The 24,772-nt window shown below is 39.5% G+C and overlaps 4 protein-coding genes across 6 annotated transcripts; 2 read left to right on the top strand and 2 right to left on the bottom strand.

Annotated features, from left to right (window-relative positions):
* The first annotated feature begins 3,136 nt into the window (after positions 1-3,136).
* Positions 3,137-5,550, top strand: LOC105930384 (cytochrome b-c1 complex subunit 7). Its single transcript, XM_036145160.1, has 4 exons — positions 3,137-3,223; positions 4,060-4,128; positions 4,932-5,098; positions 5,339-5,550. Exons 1-4 carry the CDS (start codon positions 3,205-3,207, stop codon positions 5,414-5,416), a joined length of 333 nt encoding a protein of 110 aa, XP_036001053.1. The 5' UTR covers positions 3,137-3,204; the 3' UTR covers positions 5,417-5,550.
* Positions 5,551-6,300: 750 nt separating this feature from the next.
* lrrc14b (leucine rich repeat containing 14B) lies at positions 6,301-13,011 on the bottom strand. Its single transcript, XM_012868584.3, has 3 exons — positions 12,579-13,011; positions 11,851-12,479; positions 6,301-7,460 (listed from the first exon to the last, which is right to left on the bottom strand). The coding sequence occupies exons 1-3, from the start codon at positions 12,852-12,854 to the stop codon at positions 6,770-6,772; spliced, it is 1,596 nt and encodes a 531-aa protein (XP_012724038.2). The 5' UTR covers positions 12,855-13,011; the 3' UTR covers positions 6,301-6,769.
* Positions 13,012-14,988: 1,977 nt separating this feature from the next.
* gatad1 (GATA zinc finger domain containing 1) lies at positions 14,989-17,455 on the bottom strand. 3 transcript variants are annotated; one of them, XM_021319520.2, is made up of 6 exons: positions 17,317-17,455; positions 16,916-17,103; positions 15,898-16,020; positions 15,749-15,808; positions 15,489-15,672; positions 14,989-15,406 (listed from the first exon to the last, which is right to left on the bottom strand). In XM_021319520.2, exons 2-6 carry the CDS (start codon positions 17,096-17,098, stop codon positions 15,216-15,218), a joined length of 741 nt encoding a protein of 246 aa, XP_021175195.2. In that variant the 5' UTR covers positions 17,099-17,103; positions 17,317-17,455; the 3' UTR covers positions 14,989-15,215. The 3 variants fall into 3 exon arrangements, with proteins under 3 accessions (XP_021175195.2, XP_036001055.1, XP_021175196.1); XM_036145162.1 differs by having other exon boundaries at positions 16,916-17,125; positions 17,321-17,451; XM_021319521.2 differs by having other exon boundaries at positions 16,916-17,100; positions 17,317-17,451.
* A 1,421-nt stretch (positions 17,456-18,876) lies between these two features.
* On the top strand, positions 18,877-24,369 carry chrac1 (chromatin accessibility complex subunit 1). Its single transcript, XM_012868562.3, has 3 exons — positions 18,877-19,138; positions 19,287-19,413; positions 23,650-24,369. The coding sequence occupies exons 1-3, from the start codon at positions 18,986-18,988 to the stop codon at positions 23,727-23,729; spliced, it is 360 nt and encodes a 119-aa protein (XP_012724016.2). The 5' UTR covers positions 18,877-18,985; the 3' UTR covers positions 23,730-24,369.
* The last annotated feature ends 403 nt before the right edge of the window (positions 24,370-24,772 follow it).

Consider the following 24,772-nt stretch of genomic DNA (forward strand, 5'->3'; position numbering starts at 1 on the left):
CCCATTGTGCGAAGTAAGATGTTGGTCTTTCTTCCAGTCACATTGAGATCACGCATCAAGTCTTCAGAACAGAAACAAGCTGAACTGCCTGAATCTAAAAATGCGTAGGTCTGCACAACATGTGTTCCTTTCTCAGACTTAACTTTCACTGGAACCACAGCTAGGGCACATTTTGCATCCCCGGCCCCAGTGCAAACACAAGTTTCCTTATCCAATGATGATGGACTGCTGTCAGTCGCTGTCTTGTTATTCTCGGTTTGGCCAGTAGGCCTCCTAGCTATGTGCAGAATAGTAGGATGTTTCAATGAGCACTTCTTGCATGTTATTCTCTGCTCGCAAGTTTTGCTCAGATGCCCAGATGACAGGCAACCAAAGCATAAACCTTTAGACCTCAGAAATTCCAGCCTCTCCTTATGAGGTTTCTGCACAATTGACTTGCAAGATTCTAGCTTGTGTTCTTTCTGACAGAAATGACATTTATCACTGGAGGAGCTAAAGTCCTTTGCCTTGCTTGTTGACTGTTTAACGTCAGTCATGGGTTCAGCACTGGTTGCAAATGTGCTTTTCCTTTCTTTGTACCTTTGTGGGTTGCTAGGTTTTGTGATGCCTTTGTCCTTTGAACTACCAGGCTCTTGAATGTTGCCAAATAATGGATCAGTAGCTATTCGTGCCTGTCTCTCCACAAAGTACACCAAATCTGTGAACCTGGCTCTGAAACCAGTCTTTTCTTGGATGTCACACGCAAATCCCCTCCATCTTTCTCTGAACCTGAAAGGGAGTTTTGCAATTATTGCACGCATGTTGGTTGGACTGTCCATTTCTTCTTTAAACTCCATTCCTTCCACTGTATTAAGGCAGCTTGTGAGGAAAACAGCCAATTCTGTCAATGATGCTCCATCTTCTGATTTTAAGACAGGCCACTTCAAAGCCTTCTCCACATACGCCATAGCAATGGTGTACTCGTTGCCATAATGCTGTTGCAATAGCCTTTTGGCCTCTTTGTACCCTAAGTCAGGATGCATGTGCTGGCAACTTCGCACAAGCACTTTGGGTTGACCGCTCGTGTATTGCTCCAGAAAGTATAAACGGTCTTTACTACTGGAGGTTCTGTCCTCAATTCCATGTTCAAAAGCTTTAGTGAAAAATCTGTATTCAGTTGGGTCACCACTAAAAACAGGAATGTCCACAGTTGGTAAGGATGACAATCTTTGCTGTTTCACAAGCAGCTCAGTGATATCATTCTGATGCTTCATAACACCAAGCAGGTCTCTAATCTGCATGTTGTCACGCCGTCTTCCACCAACATGAGCACCACTGACGGCGTGTGAGCGTGGGGAAGATGAAACATTGCTGTGAGCATCTTGCTTTCCACTCACATAGTAATGTGGCCTTGGCTGAGGAAACTGCCTTGCTGATCGCTGTATAGGAAAGGCCACATCATCTTCCTCACCTTCCTCTTCATCTTCAGGATATGCAAATTCAGCATGCAAATTCCTATCCTCAGGAGGCCTCATTTGTTCTTGCTCTTGCACATCAGACTCATGTAAACCAAGCACTTGGATTTTAGCATTTGCTGCATCAATAGCTGTTTGCAATTCGAGTTTCTCTTTCTTTGCTTGTAACTGAGCCAATTCTCTGTCAATTTCTTGTTTTTCTTTCAATGCACTAGCCTGTGCCATCAAAGCTGCTCTTTCAGCCTCGTACTTACGTCTTGTGGAAGAAGCAGTTGAAGACACAACTGAAGCTGCTCTGCTATGAAGAGATGCCCCCAACTTATGTGTCAAACTGACCATCGAAGCACTGTCATCAGGGCTCACTTCAGCATCACACTGTCTTGCTGCTTTAGTCTGCTCAGCAGCTGCTCTTAACCATCCCTCAACATCCTCCACAAAACCATTAAGCTGTTTGGTTCTAAATTCATACCAGTTTTTCTGGTCTTTAATCAAATCCTCATCAGACATACATTCTTTTGCTGTGTCATTCAGACTGCAAAATTGCATGTACACATCTGTAAACTCTGTTGATAGTTTCCGGGAAACTATATCAGCATTATTTACATTTTCCATTAGGGCATCAATATCTTTCATCATTCGACAGAGATGTGCAAACTTGGATTTCCTTTCAGCCAATGTCATGCTAAGCTTTTGTTCAATGCCTTTAGGAGTCAGCTTTACTGTCCTCTTAGAACGTACAACAGCATCACTTTGTTCATGCATTTTAAATCTTCAAATATCCCTCTTTTCCAGAAGCACAATTCCAATAATCGTCATATGTGGTAATTTTCCATACGAGAGCTTTCCAAACTCCTCAGAAGTAGCATTAGCTGACAGCTGTAATATGCAAATTTAGCTGAGTCTGACTAAATCCATTAGCAAATGCAGACGCATTTCTTACTTGTTCCTTCGACAGAAATCCAAACTTGAGGTCAATACTTGCATGTAGATGACTGAATCCACTCTTCAGGACATCCACTGGGTTTCTTAATCCATTAGGAGCTCTTTTCTGACTATGTAGAGCCACACAGTTTGACGAAGTCACGTTCCAACTCGCGTTTTAGGCTTCCAACTTAAAAGGTTTATTTCTTCAAAAAATAAAAATGCAAAATAAAACGGTGCAAACAATCAAAAATTCTTATAAACTAATTATATTCACTTGTCTACGTGTTCTTAATTCTTAAGACCTAAAACTGCGGTCAGAAAAGGTGAAGCTCCGTCACATCAAAAAAAACTTGTCACTTGCTTCCCGAACATGACTGACGTGACAGCCCCTTGAACGCAGAAATAACTAAATCGCTATTGCCACCTAGAGGCAACTGGAGGTAATACACATTTCTAACACAATGAATCATATGTCAATTCTGGCACTTACACAAATAGTTATTCAATATTTAAAGAAAACTAAATAATTTCATAGAATTTTATTATAGAAGGAGTGAATTATATAAATGAGTAGAATATTAAGGTATATATATATATATATATATATATATATATATATATATATATATATATATATATATATATATATATATATATAGATAGATAGATAGATAGATAGATAGATAGATAGATAGATAGATAGACCATTAAGAACTACACTCCATACCAGTAAGTGGCGGTAATGCTACTTAAAGTTTGTTGCCAACCGCCATAAAACTCCACAAGAAGAAGAAGAAGAAGAAGAAGGTCGCTCTCACTGGTAAACATGGCGTCCAGGGCACCGGGTAAGTGAACATCGCTTCTTCTTATTAATGACAGTTCCATACCGCTGAATGTGTTGACTTATACATGTTAAAGGAAACGCATTACACTGTCAAACGCTGCCCTGTGTAATTGTACGTCCTGGGCCTCAAAACGACTTTCTTGGGCCTCTACTTTGTGTGTGTCCTTTAACGTCCCCTTGCTAACTGATGCTAACAGGTCGGCTAGCGATAGCTTAGCATTCACCCGTCTGGGCCAAACATCAAAAAACGTGTTTATTTAATCTATCATTAGACGTACTTTTACACAGTGCTTAACAAATAAGTTTATTGGTGACTTGAAATTATTTTTTATTGCGTGCAACCTTTTAATAAGTTAATATTTAGTGCCGGCTAACCTAGATTGTGTTATCCTGTTTCATTACACGGCTAGAAGTCAGGTAGTGTTTAACTTTGAAGGAGTCAAGAGGGAACTTATGACGTTGCGTTGCTATATATTTTAAGTGCTATATCCCATCCGCTCTTTGTTTTTAAAATGTCTCTCTCCCCATTGGCAGAATAAATACGAGTTACTTGTCTAATTATTCTGATTAAAAATGTTATTTTGTTATAAAACAGTAACAACATTTTGTCCTATCAATAAAGATTGATTTTAAAACCATTTTTACTCAGCTTTTGGAAAATCTACAACTGTCAAAGAAAATAAATAAGTAAATAGACCTACTGTGCTAAAATGGCAGCTGCAGACTCGCTGATGGCAACATACTTGAATCTAGATTTGATTTTCCCTTGTTATGTCTTGTCTTCATATATTTGCTGCCTCTGACTGAGTTGTTGTGTGTTCTTCCTTCATGTTTCAGTTGCGACGGGCAGGCTCATGCTTGGTTTCCGCAAATGGTATTACAACTTATGTGGCTTCAACAAGCTTGGTAAGACAACTCAAATTTATTATGAAGTCCATCTTTAAAACACAGGTTGATGTTTATAATGGGACCCTACAAATGGGACTGTCATACAGCTAAACACGAATAAACTGGCACTCTTTGTTGTATTGTTACAAGATAACTAGAAGGAAAATAAATCATCTATAAAAGATATTTAATATAGAAAATAAATACCTTATTTTGTCTGTTAATGGGGAAGTGTGTGTGTTCTTGCGTGTGTGTCACAGTGGCAGAAACATATAATACATGTTTCAATAGATAGAAACAAGGTAGAAGAAAGCATCAGCATTTAATTTTGTGCAAACCTTTTCTGGCATAACATAATCTGAGTGTGACTTGGCGACTCTGAAGATGCGTATGGTGGATCCATATAGCTAAAAATTTATCAATGATTTAAAGTTTTTTGTTTTTTTTTCTGCCATTGTGTTTGCTGTCCTTCGAGTGAGCAGCGCCTGATCTCAAATTTAATTGCTGATAGTAAAAACATTTTTTAGCTGTTCCCTGAAATTCATGACTGTGTAGTTATGCGACATATTGATACTAGTGTCATATTGACATTCATCAGCAATTTTATTTTTATTTTTTTAACGCAGCCCTATGAATATATTTTTCTTTCAGCTGGTATATAGTTTTAATTTTTTTTTTTTACCTACTTTGTCATTTGAATCTATTTCTTAAGAGATTTTAGTAAATAAAAACAGACTTGTAGATTTCAAAATCCGAAGTGGTAAAACATTTATGTGCAACATTGAATTTTCAGAATCTGATTTTTTTTTTTTTTTTTGCAGGTTTAATGCGCGATGACACAATATATGAGGACACAGATGTGAAGGAGGCCCTGAAGAGGCTTCCAGAGAACGTTTATAACGACAGGACATTCAGGATCAAGAGAGCCCTGGACCTCTCAATGAAGCAGCAGGTCCTCCCCAAAGACCAGTGGACAAAATACGAAGAGGTAAATCTTCAAGAGTCAAATCTATTTTTGTAGCAGGTGGTTTATGTGAAAGTATCAGGGATCAAGAGTTTTGTATGCTTGCCTTCCATATGTAATCTTTCAGGATAAAGTACAGAATTGCAGCACAGTAGAAGTAAAATAAACTTTTAAAAGTATTTGACATCACCTTGTCAACAGCTACCATATTTTTTCATATCTTCATTTATTTTATCTTTTTTTTTTTTTTTCTTCTTTTGTCAGGATGTCAATTATCTTACACCATACCTGGAGGAGGTGGTCCGTGAGAGGAAAGAAAGGGAGGAATGGATGAAGAAGTAGCACTTCCTTATTACGGTTGTTCATTATGTGGTTGGTGCATGATTGTCCCCTGGTGTAATATGTAAAGTTTTAGAATGAAATTTAACCTATGTTAAAACAATGCTCAATAAAGAAATGTACATTGACATTTTAAATGACTGAAGTATCTGATTTTTTATTTTTTTTATTCTTTAGAGTTGAATTATTGGCATGACCATAAGACACATTTATGCACTTCAAGATTAGGTAAACTTAACATATTTCAGATTTTCAATGGAGTCTCAAACAATAATTTACACTCTTACAAAAAACAGTTTTTAGTAATAGACCAACACAAAGTAGGGCATTTGTCAGGTTGAAACGTAGGGCTGGGCGATAAATCGATTTAATCGATTAATTCAAATTTACAATTCTTTAAGATTTCATTTTTGGAAAATCTTGATTTTATTTTGTCAATACACTCATTGGGTTTCCATGAAGAGAACAGCATGTGATGCTGAATATATGTTTAGGCAAATATATTGTTAAGTGGAAACTTTTTTTTTACCATAATACGAGGTACTTCATTTACTTATTTACTTTTTTTTTAACTTAGTTTGAAGTTCACAAGTGCAGTGAAGCCTGTTCTTAGCTCACTGTGTAATACCACTAGCAGCAAATGTTGTTATATTTCCATTGTTTATAATGGCACGGCTGCCATCTTGTTTTACAAGCATGTTTCAAACCTTGTTTTTAGTTGCACTTTGAATTTAGGTCAACTCCCTGACGAAATGCTTGACATAAAAGCAAGGAAAAAATCGATTAATCGGATTTGGTATGATAAAATCAGAGATTTATTTTTTTAATCCATATCGCCCAGCCCTATTGAAACGATGCATGTTTTAAAAAAAAAAAAGATCACAATCTGAAGTCAGAGATGTTTTTGTATTCATCCCCCCATGAAACAAGATGTTGTAGAAGAGCAGTCTTTAACTTGGTACCTGGTCCATCACACCTGAATCAAATGGCTGAATTACCTCAGTATGCAGTTCTCCTAAATCCTGCTAATGACCTGATTATTTGACTCAGGTGCCTTGAAGCAGAGATGCATATAAAATTACAACACATTAAGATATGCATATTGAATTTAAGGATGTGAATACTTATCCAGGGGACTGTAGCTTGGTCATTTTGTTTCTGAAATCTAGAGTGTAACTTAAAACGAGGCAAGGTTACACTTTATTGTGATGGACATATGGCTAGATAGATTTAGAACAGCCTAAAAAAAAACATGGATCCATGTACAGAATTAATAATTCACTAAATTCTAAAGATGTGCTCCAATTATATTTGTCCAAAAACGTGAGACGAAGGCCCTTCATGTCCATCTGATGCTCATGAGGCGTTCTCATCGCCTCTCTGGCCCTGTGCTCTCCTGGCGTCTACATCTGTTAACGTACCAATCAGATTCCCAACCACGGTGTTGAGAGATTTTAGCATCGACACGCCGAGTTCATTGCTGGTTTCGTTAATGTCCGGATCGTAGGCGCCCTGGAGGGGCGTGCACACCTCCACTCCTCCTCTGCCGGCTCGCTCCAGGATGCCCAAAAGCTGACCTCTGGTCTGCTGGAACAAGTCTCTGTTGTAGTTCAGCAGCACTGCTTCTTCCAGAGGATAGGCGACGTCTTCAGAGTAGCACTCGCGGGGCGCGGGTACCTCTATGTACCTGAGTTTGGGAAACCCCGTCGTCAGCGTGGAGAACAACCTCCTCAGAGCGACGGCGCCGAGAGGGTTTCCCAGAAGTTTTAGCTCCTCCAGCGCCTGGCAAGGAGCCAGCGCGTTGATGAAGGTGGTTAGGTGTTCGTCCTCGATGTCGCACTCCTCCAGGATGAGGGTCGTCAGCGTGGCGGAGCAGCGGCTCAGGAGTTTGTAGAATGACACGGAAAAAGTCCCGAAGACGTCGTGTCCGCTGAGGTCGAGGTGGACCAGGGCCTCGCTGTGCAGACTGTTAGCCAGGTAGGTGAGGTCCACGCGGTTCAGGCAGCAGTTGGCCAGCTCCAGGCACTTCAGTGGCGTGTTGAGGGGGCTGGGGAAGGTAGACGAAGACGACATTTATAGTTGGAAAACACAGAGTGCCATCCTGGCGCACAATTTATGTAGTTGGAAAATATAGATAAAAATCTTTTTTTTTTCTCTCTCCATTTAAACTTCTTCTTTTTTTTTACGCATGATCTAAACACCTTTTGTATCTACCAAACCTGTAGCTGTTATTTAGTTTTACATAAAATCAGAATTGCTTTAGTTTTTATGTTATCAGTATTTAATGCCACTTGACTACTTTTTGACGTTTGGCCAAGTTGCATCCGCAAACCTCAATGTGACCCAACACAAATTCCAAAAAAAAAGTAAAAAACAAAGCAACTGGACTTGTTTTCCGTAGTTGAAGATGTTTTGCTTCCTCTCCAGGAAGCTTTCTCAATTTAAAAAGTCTGGAGTAATGATGAGTACCAAGCTTTATACTACTGCCTAACAAAGGCATTGTAATGGCTTAAACGACATGCAAATTAAACAGAAACAGGTCCACCCCCTTAGTAATAGGCCGTCGTTAAAGACATTAAACCAGCAGATTGAACCGAAAGTGGTCCACTCCTCTGTAACGAGGAGTCGTTAGGGTCGTTATTGGCCTGGCTTAAAGGAACAATGTTTTGATCACCCATATGATGGTGAGAACTGAGGTGATGAATGGCCGGAATTAATTCTATAGCTGTATTGTAAGCTGTATAGATATATTTGCATGTTATCTAAGCCATTACAAGGCCTTTGTTTTGGGCAGTAGTATAAAGCTTGGTACTCATCATTACTCCAGACTTTTTGAATTGAGAAAGCTTCCTGGAGAGGAAGCGAAACGTCTTCAACTACGAAAAACAAGTCCAGTTGCTTTGTTTTTTTCTTCTTTTTGGAATGACCATGACCTGGATGACTGAGAACCTTCACCAGCAGACCCAACACAAAGTACTGAAACGGCAAAAGTTTTTAATCATTTCAGTGTTTGGACAAATGAAATCAGTACAAGAAGTGTTGAGTCAGCACTTTTGTAGAACCACCTCTTGCTGCGGATCTTAGGGTCTTTTACCGGCTTTGCACATCTGGAGACAGACAATTTCTTCCAGTTCCATGGGTCAAGGTCGCCCAAGTGTTTTTGGAGGCTCCACCCAGTCGATAGCCCTGTCTTCCCATCAACTCTAACTTCCTGTTCCTGCTGAAGAAAAGCATCCCCAGAACATGATGCTGCCTCCACTCTGTTTCAGTGAGACAATGCATCTATGTTGTGCAGCGTGCCCCCCCCCCCCCCCCCCCCCCCCCACCACCACCACCACCACATAGTTGTTTGCATGTAGGTTAAACAAATGTTTTGCTCCAATCCAGGGGTGGACTGGGACAAAAAATCGGCCCTGGCATTTTGGATTAGACTGGCCCACCACATTTTCTTTGTGTGTACTAAAAGTGTATACCAACTGTGCCATACCTTGAGGCCAGGTTAATGGAAACTAGTGAGAGTGGACACTTAAAATACTTACAAAATCTTAATTTATTAACACTGTAAAATGTAAACTCCACCACAGCACAGCAACAATTCTTAGATCAGAGAGAGAGAGAGAGAGAGATCATGAATTCAATTGTTCAAACAGTTATCAACTGATTCTCCACAATTTAATATATGTGGATTATGAATTGTGTTTTGGTCATCAAACTGTGTGCAGGTAACATGTTTTTGTGCTGCTGCGCGCGATCATAAAAGGCAAAGAGCTGGCTGTAGGTGAGGCCGGCAGTTCCTTGGCCGCAAGGAAGGGGGCGCACAAGGAGCACCGCTCCTGATCCCAAAACTGTAGAGTGACGGATTTTTTATCAGCGAGTTTTGCTAAACAAGTAAAGCACTAAAAAGAGTCTAAACATACAGCTGGAACAGGACTGATGAAGGAAGGCTTTCCTCCCTGGCAGTGAGCTCCATTGAGACTGAGAGACTTTTAAAACTGAAGAAGATAAAGAGAACTTTTACCGGAAAATGATGATATTTTTGTTCAGAAAGAGCGCCGCAGGGACTTAAATTATAAGTAGAGGTAAGACAGCGATACTTATTCGTGTTTTGTTTTTGTGATAAAATGTGCGTAATGTGGGTTATAGTTTTAGAATGTGTTACAGATGCAGAAATCCATCATAACTCATAAACTGTTACCAATCAAATGACACATTTTTTTCATCAAAGAATCAATATTGTTCCATGTATCTTGGTGAATTTATTTGGCTCAATCAGTCTCCTTCAGCACTTTGCAACGAGTCTACTCTGTAGAGTGTATATATTTGTAAATCTGACTCTGACGTCAGTGCCTCACCAGCTATGAACCCTACCGCACGTCACTGACTACAACCACCACCACCACCATATTTTACATCAGACACCGGAGCAGATGAAGGGCCTGCTGTTGGGAACATGTCAGTCAGTTTGACACATTTCGCAGCGTCCGCTTGAAGAACTCGTTTCTTTTTTTCGTGCAGTTTTTCTGCGCCTCCCTTGCGTTTCTTATCCATTACTACTGTGAACACCGCTGCACAAAGTTCCACATGGAGCATGAAGGTGTTTTTCTACTTTATGATTGGCCTAGCCCTTTAGACTGTCAATGATGATAACCAATGGGCTGCAGTAGCCTGTGGTAAGGGCCGGATGATCGGAACAGACTCTTGCGCTGCTGATTTAATTTTTCTTCATGCATTATGCAAATATAACGGGGCCGATATTTAAAATAATAATTAATACATAACAATAATAATAATACATATTAATATACATGTCGGGCTTGCCGGCCTAAACAGCATGTCGGCCCACCGGGAAAATGCCCGGTACGCCCGATTACCAGTCCATGCCTGCTCCAATCTGACAAGTGTACCTTTTTTCCCCTTCTACATGGGTTGTGGCAGAATTTAAACTGGACCTCTTTAAAGACCAGTGACCTTAATTGACAGGAAATGGGCATTAAGAGAAGCTAATGCTGCAAAGTTCTCACGGTTGGGAATCAAATCAAAGATGGCTTGATTAAGGCCTAATAACCTCTGTATATATGGGTTTCCTGCCTTACCCCTACGCCATGCTCCGCACCTTGACTGGACTTGAAATGCCTTTCTTTTAATGATGGCAACAATTATTTGTCATCAGAGCTGTGGGTCACTGTAGCTCCTCCAGTTATTACGGCTCTATTGGCTGATCGATGCTCTCCTGGATCGGCTTCTCGGTTTAGTTGGAGGGCCGGTTCTTGGTGGGTTTTGCGGTTATGCAAGATGTTTCCTCTATTCCCTGGTGACAGATTACTCAGCACTCCATGAGATGCTCAAAGATTGGAATAAAGCTCTAACTTAAGCTTTCTGCAGCTTGGTGCCGTTTCATCACCAGTGTTCTGTAACAAAGCCCAGAAGCCTCCACAGGACAGCTTTTCTTATTCCCGGGAATAAATTACACACAGTTTCACTCCATTTACTTGATTAGGTGACTTCCGGAGTTTTACTTTGTGTTGGCCTTTCACATAGCACCCCAAATAAAAACATAGAATTGTGCAATGAGGTGATAAAACGTGAAGAGGCTCAAGGGGTGTTAATACTTTCGCAAGGCTCTGTCCCGGACTGACCTGCAGCTCTATGTCCTCGCTGGCATGGTGTCAGCAATTTTAACAGCCTTGAAAGCTGCCAAACTTTTTAAATATCGGAGCTATTATAAGAGATGCATACCTCGCTTATACACAAACGCAAACCTTAGGTGACCTCGTTGGCCGTTCAGCCCACTGAGCTATATAATACACTGGAGTGCTAATCGCCCGCTGTTAGAACGAGTCGCTTTGAAGCCACCGGCCGCCATATTGGTACTCCCTATTTCCCCCCAGTAACTAGGGAATATGTGCGCTACAGCATCGAATAACGAGGATTTTCTCATGTTCAGGGGGGGCTTATAACCTTTGAAATGTCAAATGCCATATGCTGTTATGTTATGTTCTAAAACTATCAAGTACTGAGAAAGTCATGTGCTGAAATATTTTGCATTTTATTTAAACATATATATATATAACATTTATAAATATTTAAATAATATACAAAAACATATATTTACATATATGTATACATATGTATATGTATGTATATATATATATATATATATATATATATATATATTATATGAATAACATGTGAAATATTTCAGCACCTAATTTCCCAGTAGTTGATAGTTTTAGTACATCCACTGACTGTAAAATTACCTGTGAAACGTTTTCACACAGCCAGAAAACTGCTTGTTGTTGCAACCAAATCCTATGGGATTCTGTGAGAGTAGGGAGGAGCAAGATGGCGGCCAGTGACTTCAGTTTTTCGGCAAAATCAGCACTCCAGTGTATAATACAGCTCAGTGGTTCAGCCGCCTTGACTGCTGAAGTACTCACTATAGCAGCCTGCGAAGATGTCCGGTAAGAGTCGAGAACCCGACGTAAAGCTCAGTCAGGTTGCCAAGTTGTGCCAGCAGGCCGCCAATGGTCGCCAGGAGGTCGTCGTCATCGGCGCCCAGCCTCCTAACGTCCAGCGCCCCCGCTGGCAGCGTCAGAGACTGCAGCTTGGGGAACTTCACCCTGGACAGCAGCACCTCCAGGTGCGGGGCCTCCAGGGGAACGTTGTGGACCACCTCCAGCTTCGTCATGGACTCGGGCCCCGCCAGGCGAAGAACGTAGAACAGCTGCTTGAGAGCGAGGGAGTCGGCTCTAAAGCTCACAAAGCGGACCTTCAGGGGGCAGTAGCGGAGTAGCAGGAAGGCCTGAGCAACCAGCTCGTAGTTCCGGGCGGTCACGAATCCGTTCAGGAGGACGTTGACGGACGTTTCAAGCGCAGACGGGTTCGGAGCGCTCGCCTGCATGGCCTCTATGGTCTCAAAGCACATTTGAGTCAGGAGCTGGGTCCGAGCCCACCGTCCCATGGTGGACCGGCATGGACAGGCTTGGTGCTCGACGTCTTTGAGGGCAGTCATGTCCACCACGTGCAATCTCTTGGCATAAGTTCTTGGAGGAGACAGCACATAGTCCTGTAGGAGAAAACCATCACCTTCAACATCACTGTGGGCAAATATTAGCCTAGAAAAATATACGCAAGCATAAAGCTCCAAGCCAACTTGGGGGTTTACCTTTAGGCCGGTCAGAACTGCGTGTAGGCAAGTGCGGCAGGTGCAGGAGGTCAGGTCCAGCTCGCAGTCAGAGGACCGTCCCAGGAGTCTCTGCATAATGAGGTCTGGAAGAGGCCATGTCCGGACCAAAGCTTGCAGCAGCTCAGCCTGCTCATGCAGGAAGCAGGCCTTGAAGAGAAGCGGATAGAGGTTAAAAGACACACAGTTTAGGTTCCCCAAAGCCACTGACCCGGTCTGGATGAAGCCCTCAGCTGCAAGGAACCGCAGGGACTTCATGTTCTCCAAGTTTAGATGCCAGGAAGGAGAAGAAACAAGATGTTGCTGTTTGCTTCTCTTCGTCTGCAGCTGCTGCTTTTTTTATATTCAGCCTTTAGTGTGGTTATTTATCCAGGACTGGGCTCGCTGTGGTTCAGGCAGAAGCAATGTGTGGGTTGGCGGGGTTTTGGGGGGGGGGGGGGGGGGGGTCGTTGAGGTTATTAATAGAAACAACTGTCTCATGTTCTTCGTCGGGCACCGTGCCTGACTTTCAGCAGAGAGAGAAGTGGAAACAACCTTTGAACACTGCTGGAAAAAATGTCACCAATAACTAAAAATCGCTTGTAAGGCTGCAGCTATCGATTATTTTAGCAATCGATTAATGTATCATTATTTTCCATTGCTCAAAAGAGATACTTTGAGTAAATTAACATGCCTCACTAAAGTGTTTTGAACTTTAAAAACAAATTTATGGCCCATTTTAAATGTCTTGTAAGTGGCAAAAAACATGAAAAAACTTAATTCAGTGCTTACAACATGACAATTTAATTGAGTTCATAGTTAAATTTCCATTTTTAATAGTTTGATTTATTTCGTTGTATTTTTTTGCTGAATTTGAACCAGGTGAAGCTAAAACTATGACATTTGAAGAGTTTTTGATTAATTACTGCTCTGAGTGGGTTGTTCTTTCAGCAACATAATCCTTAAAAACTCATTTTAAGCAGAGAGAGAAGTGGAAACAACCTTTGAACACTGCTGGAAAAAATGTTGCCAATAACTAAAAATCACTTGTAAGGCTGCAGCTATTGATTATTTTAGCAATTGATTAATGTATCATTATTTTCCATTGCTCAAAAGAGATCATTTGAGTAAATGAACATGCCTCACTAAAGTGTTTTGAACTTTAAAAACAAATTTATGACACATTTTAAATGCCTTGTAAGTGGCAAAAACATGAAAAAAAATTAATTCAGTGCTTACATGACAATTTAATTGAGGATTGCATAGTTAAATTTCCATTTTTAATAGTTTATTTCATTTTTTTGTTGTTGCTGAATTTGAACCAGGTGAAGCTAAAACTATGACATTTAAAGAGTTTTTGATTAATTACTGCTCTGAGTGGGTTGTTCTTTCAGCAACACAATCCTTAAAAACTCATTTTGGCCATACTCTCTCAGATCTGGAGCTAATGTTTATATTATGTCCATTTTGTGTACTTCCATTTTCACCTTCTAGATAATTTCATGTTATTTAGCTTCCATGTTTATTTGTAATTTTATCCATCATGTATTTTTAATCTAGCTCTCATGAGCACACCAGCACATTTCTTGTTCATTCCTTTAGAAGTTACTTGTGATTTTAGAATCAGAAATACTTTAATAATCCCAGAGGGAAATTGTTGACAGGGTTTTTACTGAGAAAAATAAAATGATTTAAAATACTAAAACTTTCTCCAAAAGAGGAAATATGAGGTACGACTCCATCTCTGATATGACGTTAAACTGTAACTTTATAACATACAAAGTGATATAATCTTAAAAAAACAAATGTCACCATGTTAGAAAAGATATCTAATGGTATAATGACCACAATATCAAAAGTAATATATTATTTGGCACCATCTAACATCTGCACTGGTTTCTAAATTATAAAATTTCATTTTTTTTTAAATGATAAATTCTGATTATACTGGAGAATCTTAAGGCACCCTCCAGCCACATTGAATCCACGGTCCTGACAGCATGTTCTAATCTAGATCTACCTCCACATTGGTGGAACGCGTCCACAAACTGCATAAAAGGAGACTCCCAGATCAGCTGCTCAAACAACCTCCGCTGATTCCTTTTGATATAAAACAGAGCCTCTCTCTACTAATTTTCTCGTCCATCTTTCAGAGGAAGCCTATTTGCCTTGCTTGTAGCCAGCATATTGGTTTTTTATTATGATCCATCTTTTGTGACCATAGATAAGGGTTGGAACCCGTTTTTTTTTTTTTTTGACTCAGCTCTTCGTTTACTATCCGAGCAGTGCACTCATCACCAATAAGGCTATTTCATGACCTCCCACCCCTGTAAATGCCTCACTGAGGGGATAATACATTTATTTTGAGATGTACAGGCTGTTTTCTGTTTTGTAAAAGCAAAAGGAACACCAGTGCTACAAGATTTTTTTTATTGTCAAATACAAAAAGTATGAATCCAATGTTTCCACCGTGTGAACGTTTTCCTTAAAATGTGGTTACAAATGGTCTGTCTTGAAGACAACCCATGAGATTGCAACTTGCCTTTAAACTGAAATAAGTCTGTTTTCTCTATAATACACATTATGTACATTCACCTGTTTCAAAGCAACAGAATAAGTCCATATCACAGAAAAGTCCCATTAACTCGCGCTGCTGGCAGACTCTTTGGCACCCAGCGCTGGTGTAGGTCCTATGTGGGTCCAGATGAAGCCTTTTTCCGGACATAGAGGGATGGTAGGGAACGGAGAGCTGCGTGACTTGAAATATTCAGAAGGGGCGTGGCACACAAACTCCAAATAGTCCATCTTTCTGGGCAGGTCCTCCTCTGGTCCTAATATACAGCACAGTGCTTAACACAGAGTCAAACCAATCAGAGCGAAACGTCCAATTCCACAAAAAAAAAAAACGCTCACCTATAATGTACGTCCCTGGATCAAAGTGGTCGCTCGGACTGGCCTGAGTGGGGATGAGCCACGTCAGCGCTGCACTCTTCTCGCAGTACTGGTCCTGCACAAATCCTCGGATCTGAGCGTAATACGGCTTCCCGTCGTCCTCGTCTATGACCCTGATCACGTCACCTATCTGGTAGTACACACCCTGTGAATACAAACCCAGAGGTCATTATACGATCACTTCCAAGTATAAAACGCCGGAAAAAAAACGACTACCATACCTTGTAAAATAAAGATTCGGATGTGATGATTGTTGACACGGATTCTGGTGCTTTGATTGGCTGTGAGGGAGCGCATTTCACGCGTCAAACACTAAACTTCATGAGGTAGGAGAAAAAAAACCAAAATAATCAAAGAAACGGTAACCTACGTTTTTGAGTTTGAATATGTGCCTCCTTCCTTTGCCTTTTGTGGAGACTTTTTTCTCAGAGGCAGGAGCTTTGTACTTGGTGCTTCTCAGCCGTGCAGACCTCCTGTGGATCTCCTGCTTGGACTAGAAATAAACAGATTTAAAATATTTGAGTTCACTCTTTGTGCATGGTTTTAATGATCGCTTTATTCGAACTGTGATTTATGAACTGTTGTTACCATTTTATATTTATTTATTATTTTACTAAGACTTCTTTTATTAGTGATTGAATATGTAATGCAATGCAGCTGATCCTTGTATACATGGCAAATTTCTCCTAAAGGAGACTAATAAAGATACTTTGACTTTGAAAAAGGTTATAATAAACATCACATATTGCTGCCAATGATGAATCATTATTTATAAAATTCATTATTTTTGGCTAAATGTAGACAGCACAGCCATATTGGGAGTGGCATTTTGTAAACATGTATGCAAAGCACCATGCAAGCCATTAATGCCTATTCAATATTACAATTATAAAAAGGTACAATATTTGAGACTACTGCTTCTAACTTTAATAATGTAAAAAAAAAAATTTGTATTAGAATGACTCCACTTTTCTTTTTTGAAGGTACAAGGCAGCTGGACTAAAAACTGTGTGATGAGCATGACTGAAACTCAATAGAAGTCTGCTTTACTCCCAGAAGTATATTAAGGCGGGTGTAAGAGCTCTTTAGACAAGATGTTAAATACTTTTTTGTATGTCTCACTTTTTTAAATTGCATATTTTGTTCATGTTTCTCTCATTAATACCCATAAGATTACAGATTTTAAAACGGAAGCGACCTCTGAGCTTTATCCACGCCACCCGCCAGGGGGTGCTACTGAGAGATTTTGCTGATGGACCAAACAAGCATCCCTCTCCCTTCAGCTCTGTGGCATCAACAAGATATGACGGAAAACTAACCTGCAAAGCCACCATCGTATCGTTATTATTCAATCCGCGGTCATAAAGTAGATCTTTGGCGAGACTGACCTGCTTTCCACCGCCGTTGCTGGGCAGCGCGCTGGTGGACACGGAGGGTCCAGAAGCTCCGCCGCCGCCGCCGCTCTTTCCTGTGCAGTTGTTGCACAGTATTTCGCCCTGGTTTCCTTTCTTCCACATCGAGGAAGAGTTCGTCTTACAGACAGAGCAGCACGGTTTCAAACCCAGAGGCATTTCTGCTGCCCAGCAAAACGACGCCAACTGACGCAGAAATGAACACAGCAGTGCGTTCAACAAAAAAAAAAAAAAAAAAATGAGATGGAGCTCCTCGATCTAATGCCGACAACAGTTTGCTATCAAAACCCTTACTACTGCAGCTGTAACAAATGACAGCAACATTTATTATAACAATCAAAAGACATATAACATTGTAGAATAGCCAACAAACACACCGACTGGTTCTATTGGACGTATGTCGCTATTATCCTTTAGCAGCGGTCCTGTACTTCTTCTGTGGTTCTTCCTCTGATGTCGGACCTGAGATGAGCACAGCGCCACCAAAAGGACTGAGACGATGCAACAGTCTGCATAGGGTTGCCTAAATGCCTGCATGTGCTGTCTAAACACAATTTAAAAACATTTTACACACCCCTCTGAGACACACGGATTTTAAAAAAGTTTTTTATTTAAATTATGCAAAAACGATTTTGATTTTAGGTAATTTATTTTAAATTTTGCAACATGTGCACTTCAGTGCACAGTGGGACCTAATTAATTGGCGGTGTTAAACATAAACGATATTTAAAAGCTAATTCTAATAGTGCAAAGTTCCTCAAAAAAGCTTTGCGCACATGATAATAACAAATCACAAGTCACTAAAGCACTGGCTTTTCTGGAGACACAGAGGAAAATTTTACACCCTACATGCCTCAAAAATGTGTTTTACTCTTGGACCCACATATTCTGGATCTGAAAGGAGGACTGTTAACCATTTCATGTAAGTGAAGGGCGTTTTCTTATTGTCTCTTCTGGGTGAAGGCTTTCTTTTCTTTATTTCCAGAGAGAACTCTTCATCACTTGAATCATCCAGGTCTTGTGCACATGTTTGTTCTTGGTTTATCAGTTCCTCGGCCAAGAAAAGTTTCAACTGCAGGTACTGGAAGATGTAGTTTGCAGCTTACTGCAAGACCTGGCTTTCTTGTCAGCACCGAATCCACAAGTTGCTCATAGCCAAATCAGTGAAGTGAAGCAAGCCGGCAACTTTTGGATGCCTCCACTTTTTAATCTGAACGAGCATTCAGTAATAGATGAGCACATGGTCGTACATGTAGACCCCTCAAATGTTAATGTGATATTCTGCAACCAGTGCTGGTCTTGGGATGTAGATTTGTCTCTGTTTGTCTTTGACCATGTTTGACAGGAACCCTGAGGGTCAATTCAATGGCCAGCGGATGCCATGATAACAGGCTTGTTGTCCATCCACTTGGTGATCGCCATCACATCGGGTCTGCTTTTAAAATACATTGTGAACTAGAAGTTAAATAAGTTTACACAAACACAGTCCTGTATATTTTACTCCAAATAAGTATTCCTCAATTAATCTTCTAATAAGTCCCTCTGCCAACTGTCCACCAGACAAAATGACCACAAAGTCCTCATGTGCACTACAATAAACATTAATAAAATGCTTATTTATGCTGTGAAATTACAATTTGTTGAAATGACTTATCAGATGGTGAACGTGTGTTTTTCCTTTTAGATATTAGAGCAAGTTTCTTACTAAAACTTTAGTAGTATAGTATAATGTAAGCTGCAAATACTTTTTCATGGTGAGTAAAACGTTTATTCATTATTGTGCGGTAGTATAATACCTTTCTGCAAAAAAACAAAAAACAAACAAAAAAAAAAAAACGACAGAAGGATTTAGAATTTTATTGTTAAAGACGAACGCATTTTAAATACTTTGCTAAGTAGCGCGTCAGTAAAGTAGGATTTACGCCTTCCAGCAGGGGGCGCCAATCGGGAGCAAAGACCGCCAAAGAAAATGAAGACGACGAAGAAGAAACGAATTCAAAACAATACTGGGAGTTGAGCGCACTGCGTGTTTATTTTAAATTAAAGATGGCCCAAACTAACCCGGGCAAAGACAGCCAAGCGTCAGAAGCCAAGAAACTCATCTCCCTACCGACGTCCAGAGTGCGGCTGATCATGAAGAGCTCCCCGGATGTCTCCAGCATCAACCAGGACGCGCTCTTCCTCACCACCAAGGCCACCGTAAGCTGTTGTCACGAGCTAACCTAAAGGTTTAATATGAGCAGAGGCTGGATTGTCAGCCATTAACACGACTGTCTTAAAGCTGTGGAGGTTTCTAGCTGACCTGACCCCGGTGTTGTTGTTGTTATTGTTGTTGCTGCTGATCAAGGAGCTGTTCGTGCAGCATCTGGCCCTGACCTCCTTCAACAACGGCTCCGGGAGGGAGGCTAACAGCCTGGACTACAGCGACCTGGCTAAGACCGCAGAGGAGACCGACACTTTCCACTTCCTCACAGGTGAGCAGTGGTGGAGAAAGTACTCATACAATGTACTTAAGTAAAAGTACAAATACACAGACAAAAATTTACTCAAGTAAAAGTCAAAGTACCACATTATTATTTTACTTAAGTAAAAGTAAGAAAGTACAAGCTTTTAAAACTACTTAAGTATTAAAAGTAAAAGTACTTGCCAACCATAATACCTAACAGCTTATATAATGTCATTAAGTGTACCTATCGTATTTAGTTTTAATAAATCAGTAATGTACCATTTTAATGAGCAATGCTGCAGAAAAAGCATGTTTTTATTGTGTTTACCCCCTGTGACAGTTTAGATTTAGATATTTTATTCTATGCATCAGAATTCCAGGGATCGATATCGATAGCGTTTAGCAACTTAACTTACCTCAATATGTTTTTTCAAATTTGATAGTGAATTTTTGAAAGATAGAATTTCATGCTTTCGGGGAAGGCAAAGGTGGCATTGGAATCTCCAGGAAGCGTTTTTTGACCCAGTTATTTCAAAGAAATCTTTTAAATAAGGCCATGGGTGGGGCAGGTCTTCTGGAGGATGACTATCCTTGGACTCCATTCTGGGAGTTAATGATTCTGCAGGTCCTGCGTACTGTGCTGCTCTTCTTGAGGGAGGGCCTAATGGTTATTTCCCGCTTTGGAGTGGTTCAGCGGACTGATTCTGCTCTCGCCATTGGATACTTTCAAACTAACGAACAAATCAAAAAACCGAAATGCGTCTTGGATGTAACAAGTAACGAAACGCTGTATAGAAATGTAGTGAAGTAGAAAGTACAGATACTTACTGTTAAATGTAGTCGAGTAAAAGTAGAAAGTATCCATTATTAAATCTACTTAAGTAAAGTACAGATACACGGAAATTGTACTTAAGTACAGTAACGAAGTACTTGTACTTCGTTACTTCCCACCACTGCAGGTGAGACACACCCTAAAGCATCGGCGCGTCCTGCAGCCTCCTTTCACTTTGGGCGCATATCTCAAGGAGGAACTGCAGCTATATATATATATATATATATATATATATATATATATATATATATATATATATATATATATATATATATATATATATATATATATATATATATATATAAAAAGTTTTTAAAAACTTTAAAAACTTAAAAACGCGAAATATTTTTACCGTCGGTGCACAATTTTTTGAAACTGAGTTACTTGTTTACTGACCTTTGAACAGGAAGAGTCAGAGTTAACCTTAACTTTATGTAAAATAAATAATTTTTTCTTGCTTTCTTATAGATATTGTAATTTTTTTAGTCTATATAAATGCAAGCGTGATAAAACAAGAAGAGTAACGACGTAAAAATAAAGCTCTAGTGGTGGATTGTGCTGTTTTTAGAACAGACTCATGGGCACCACATGTGGTCCTCGGTGGCTACTTGGTGCCGTGGGCACCATATTGATGACCGCTGTTTTAAAGTGAACATTATTGTGTTCACATTTTATCAGTGGTGTCAAAAGTACACACATTTGTTACTTAAGTAGAAGTATATATACTGCAGTTTAAAAACACTCTGGTAAAAGTTGAAGTATCAACTTGACCTCTTTACTCAAGTAAAAGTGAAAAAGTATGTGCTCCAAAAACTACTTAAAGTATAAAAGTATAAAGTAACCTTTATAAAAATGCCACTGTATGAATAGAAAGCTTAATTAGGCACAAATTTGACAAATAGCTAACCAATGAGTGTTTGCGTTATATGACTCATCCAATTACACTAGTTCTCACTAGGTGTGGATGGCGCCAATGATCTGCATTGGATGTCGCACATTACGTGAAATAAATATTTATAAATATTAAACTGAAGCCAAGAGTAACGAGTAACGTTTGTTTTAAAAATGTAAGGAATAGAAAGTACAGATACTTGTGTGAAAATGTAATGAGTAGAAGTCAGAAGTAGGAAGAAAAATAAGTAATGGAGTAAAGTATAGATACCTAAAAAGTGTACTTAAGTACAGTAACGAAGTATTTGTACTTTGTTACTTGACACCTCTGCATTTTATTGCCAGACCTCCTAAATGCACGATATTTTAAAGCAGGGGTCACCAACCTTTTTGAAATTGAGAGCTAATTCATTGGTGTTGTGTCATACGAAGGGCTACCAGGACTGACTTCTGAACTAGAAGGGTCAGAGTTCCCCTTAACTTTATGTAAAATAAATACATCTTTCTTGCTTTCTTATAGATATTGTCATTTTGAAGTCTATATAAATTAAACAAGAAGAGTAACGATATAAAATAAAGTTTTAGTGGTGGATTGTGCTGTTTTTAGAACAGGCTCACGGGCACCACATTATTGTGTTCACATTTTATTGCTAGATTTATTGGTTAATTTAAAGGTGCTTTCATAATAATCAGAGGTGTCAAAAGTATTCACATCTATTTCTCAAGTAGAAGTGTAGATACTAGGGATTAAAAATACATCTATAGAAGTAGAAGTGTTAACTCAAACCTTTTGCTCAAGTAAAAGTATAAAAGTACTGACTCCAAAACTACTTAAAGTATTAAGGTAAAAGTAATTTAAGTAAAAAAAAGTGCCACTAAGGACAAATGCTTAGACATCCTGCACCAAATTAATGCACTTAACACTTAAGTGCACTTAAAAAAGAAAATAAGTAATAATCCTAAAAATGCTGTTTTTCTTCTACGTTTTGTTCTTAAGTTTTTGTTGGGGCATTTGGCAAACAACTTGGCGCACTACTGCCTCCAACCACAATGAAAATCCCTCTGTTTGGGTAGCGCTATTTATCTGAATGTTTATCTATTTATTTTTGGACAAGCCAGAACGAAAATAAGCTGAAAAAAAATAGAAAAATAATATTTTCAAAACATAAGGGGTAGAAAGTACAGATGATTGAATGAAAATGTAATAAGTAGAAGTACAAAGTAGGTCTGAAAACAATTACTTCAGTAAAGTATACATAACCAAAATTTCTACTTAGGTAAGGTAACAAAGTATTTGTACTTAGTTACTTGACACCCCTGTTAATAATACAATGCAAATAAAATGCTGCACAGATACGGCTACATAAAATAATAAATCAATAAAAAAAGCCCCTTTTTGTTGCAAAAAGTAAAACATGAACTTAATGGGAGATCTTATATTGGTAGGAAAACGTTTTGATGATTTGGCTGCACCTGTTCTTACCAGAGATCGACGTATAAGGCCGGCACCTATAACAATTATTTTGACATCAGTCTAACCAATACCTGATATGTGCCGCCGGTTTTGATGGGGCCAATCATGAAGCCGATATTGATTTTCTTTCTTCATTTACATGATAAAATCACACAATTGATGGCTAGTGGTGCACAAGTCTCCATACTTGCGTTTAAATCGGCTTATATTAAGAATCAGCTTCAGACCGCAAATTGAAAGGTACACCAAAAAAAGCATGCGTCACGACTCTTACGGCATTTAATGAACGTGTCACAGAGAGAAAAGAGCTTCTTTTCTTCGGTGGGGAGAAGGAAAAAAAAAACATTGACTGCTGATGCAGTGTGTGGACGTTATTTTATGTAAAGTTAGGTGCCGTATGCGTTGGGAATTGTTTTCATGTGCATACATGATTCTCCGTGGGAACGAACACGCGCGCAGAGGTGGCAGCTTGCCAGCTGCAGATCAGACGTGGGTTTTTAGACACAGAAACAGACACACACACCCCAGTTACCTCCCACTCACAATGAAACAGAGAAAGACTTTCAAAGGGCAGATACAGCTAAATTAGACAGTTAACACCACATAAAAGCTGAAAACGTGCCCTTGTTGTTGTTTACTTTATTGTGTTATGAAGCTATAAAGAGATGATCTACTTATACGAGCTTGATATAAATGAAACAAACTGCAAGATCACACTTAGAGAAACAGTTTATGATGACAGAGCATTTCTTGCACATCTTTCATTTGCTTTTTTGTTTATTTTCTGGAAGCTTTTTCCTCACGGTGCTGAAATATGTAACGAGCACAACACCGTCGAGTTTTATGAACAAAACAAAACAGCAAAGTTCTTGTTATAATGAGTAGTTAAAGCAATATTGTAATTTATTTACATAATCTATAATACAGTATTTAGAAGGTTAAATGACTGCTTTTTGTCTTTTTTTGATCTTATAACTAAAATATAGGAAATGCAGTGAATTCGTGTCCTGTAACATATTTCTCTCTCTCTCTCTCTCTCTCTCTTTTTTTTTTGTGTTACCTGACAGATATTTTGCCAAAAAAGATCTTGGCTCGGGATTACCTCGAGTCTTTGGAGCAATTGCAAGACGAAGACACAGATTTTTGACGAGGGGAGGACTTCTTTCCCCACATGGACACTTTATCACATGCTCACTGCTCTCATTAAGAGGAAAATGGACTGTCAAGAGGCACAATGGAGATCATTTGGACTTTTTCAGCATACTGAAAAACAATTAACAGATTATAGAACGTTAAACCATAAGTACACCAAAAAATAAAAAAGTAAATGATGTCCCTGAGATCAACTTTTACTATGAGTACTTACAAAGTCTCAGGGAAGATGTAGGAGGATAAATAACTGCAACCAAATAATAAAAAAAAAGCTTTAACTCTGCTCCCAAGAAAAAGGCTGTTAGACGAGTCGTTAGTGTTTGACCCTCTTTGGTTTTATGATGAATGGATTTCTGTTACAGACACAACAATGACTTTTTGCTTTGGCTGACGTCTTCCTGGTCCTAACGGATGGCTTCACAATTGCAATTTGTGATTGCTCCTACAGTGCCATGGAAAATTTTTTACACACCATTAACTTTTTTTTTTAACATGTTGAAATGTTTAAAAAAAGCTTTTTGCGATTTTATGATAGACCAACAGAAAGTGGTGCATATATGTGAAGGGGGGAAAGACTGACTTGGTTTTCAAAGTGTTTTCACAAAATTAAAGATGAAAATTGCGATACGTTTATATTATTCCCCCCTCGTGTAAATATTTAACTGCTCCTGAAGCTGCAAGTCTTTATCCCTCTGCCAGCTTTGACTCAGGCTCTGTCAGATCGGATGGAGAGCATCAATTCTCAGTTCTGTCTGGACTTTGACTGGGCCATTCTAACACGAAACCTTGCTTTGATCTTAACAATTCAAGTGTAGCTCTGACTGAATATTCAGGGTGCTTTTCATAAAGTCTGTAGCGAGCTCTAACATGCTTCCTTCCTTGGATTGGCCTGTATTTAGCTCCGTCCATCTCCCCATCATCTCTGACGAGCTTCTCTGAGCAGACCCCTCAGTACGGCGTTGGCTAGGCCTGTCACGATAACAAATTTTGCTGGACGAGAAATGTTCCTAAAAGTTATCGCGACAAATCATTGTCATT

The sequence above is a fragment of the Fundulus heteroclitus genome, chromosome 13 (assembly GCF_011125445.2).
Source record: "Fundulus heteroclitus isolate FHET01 chromosome 13, MU-UCD_Fhet_4.1, whole genome shotgun sequence".
Classification (NCBI taxonomy): Eukaryota; Metazoa; Chordata; class Actinopteri; order Cyprinodontiformes; family Fundulidae; genus Fundulus; species Fundulus heteroclitus.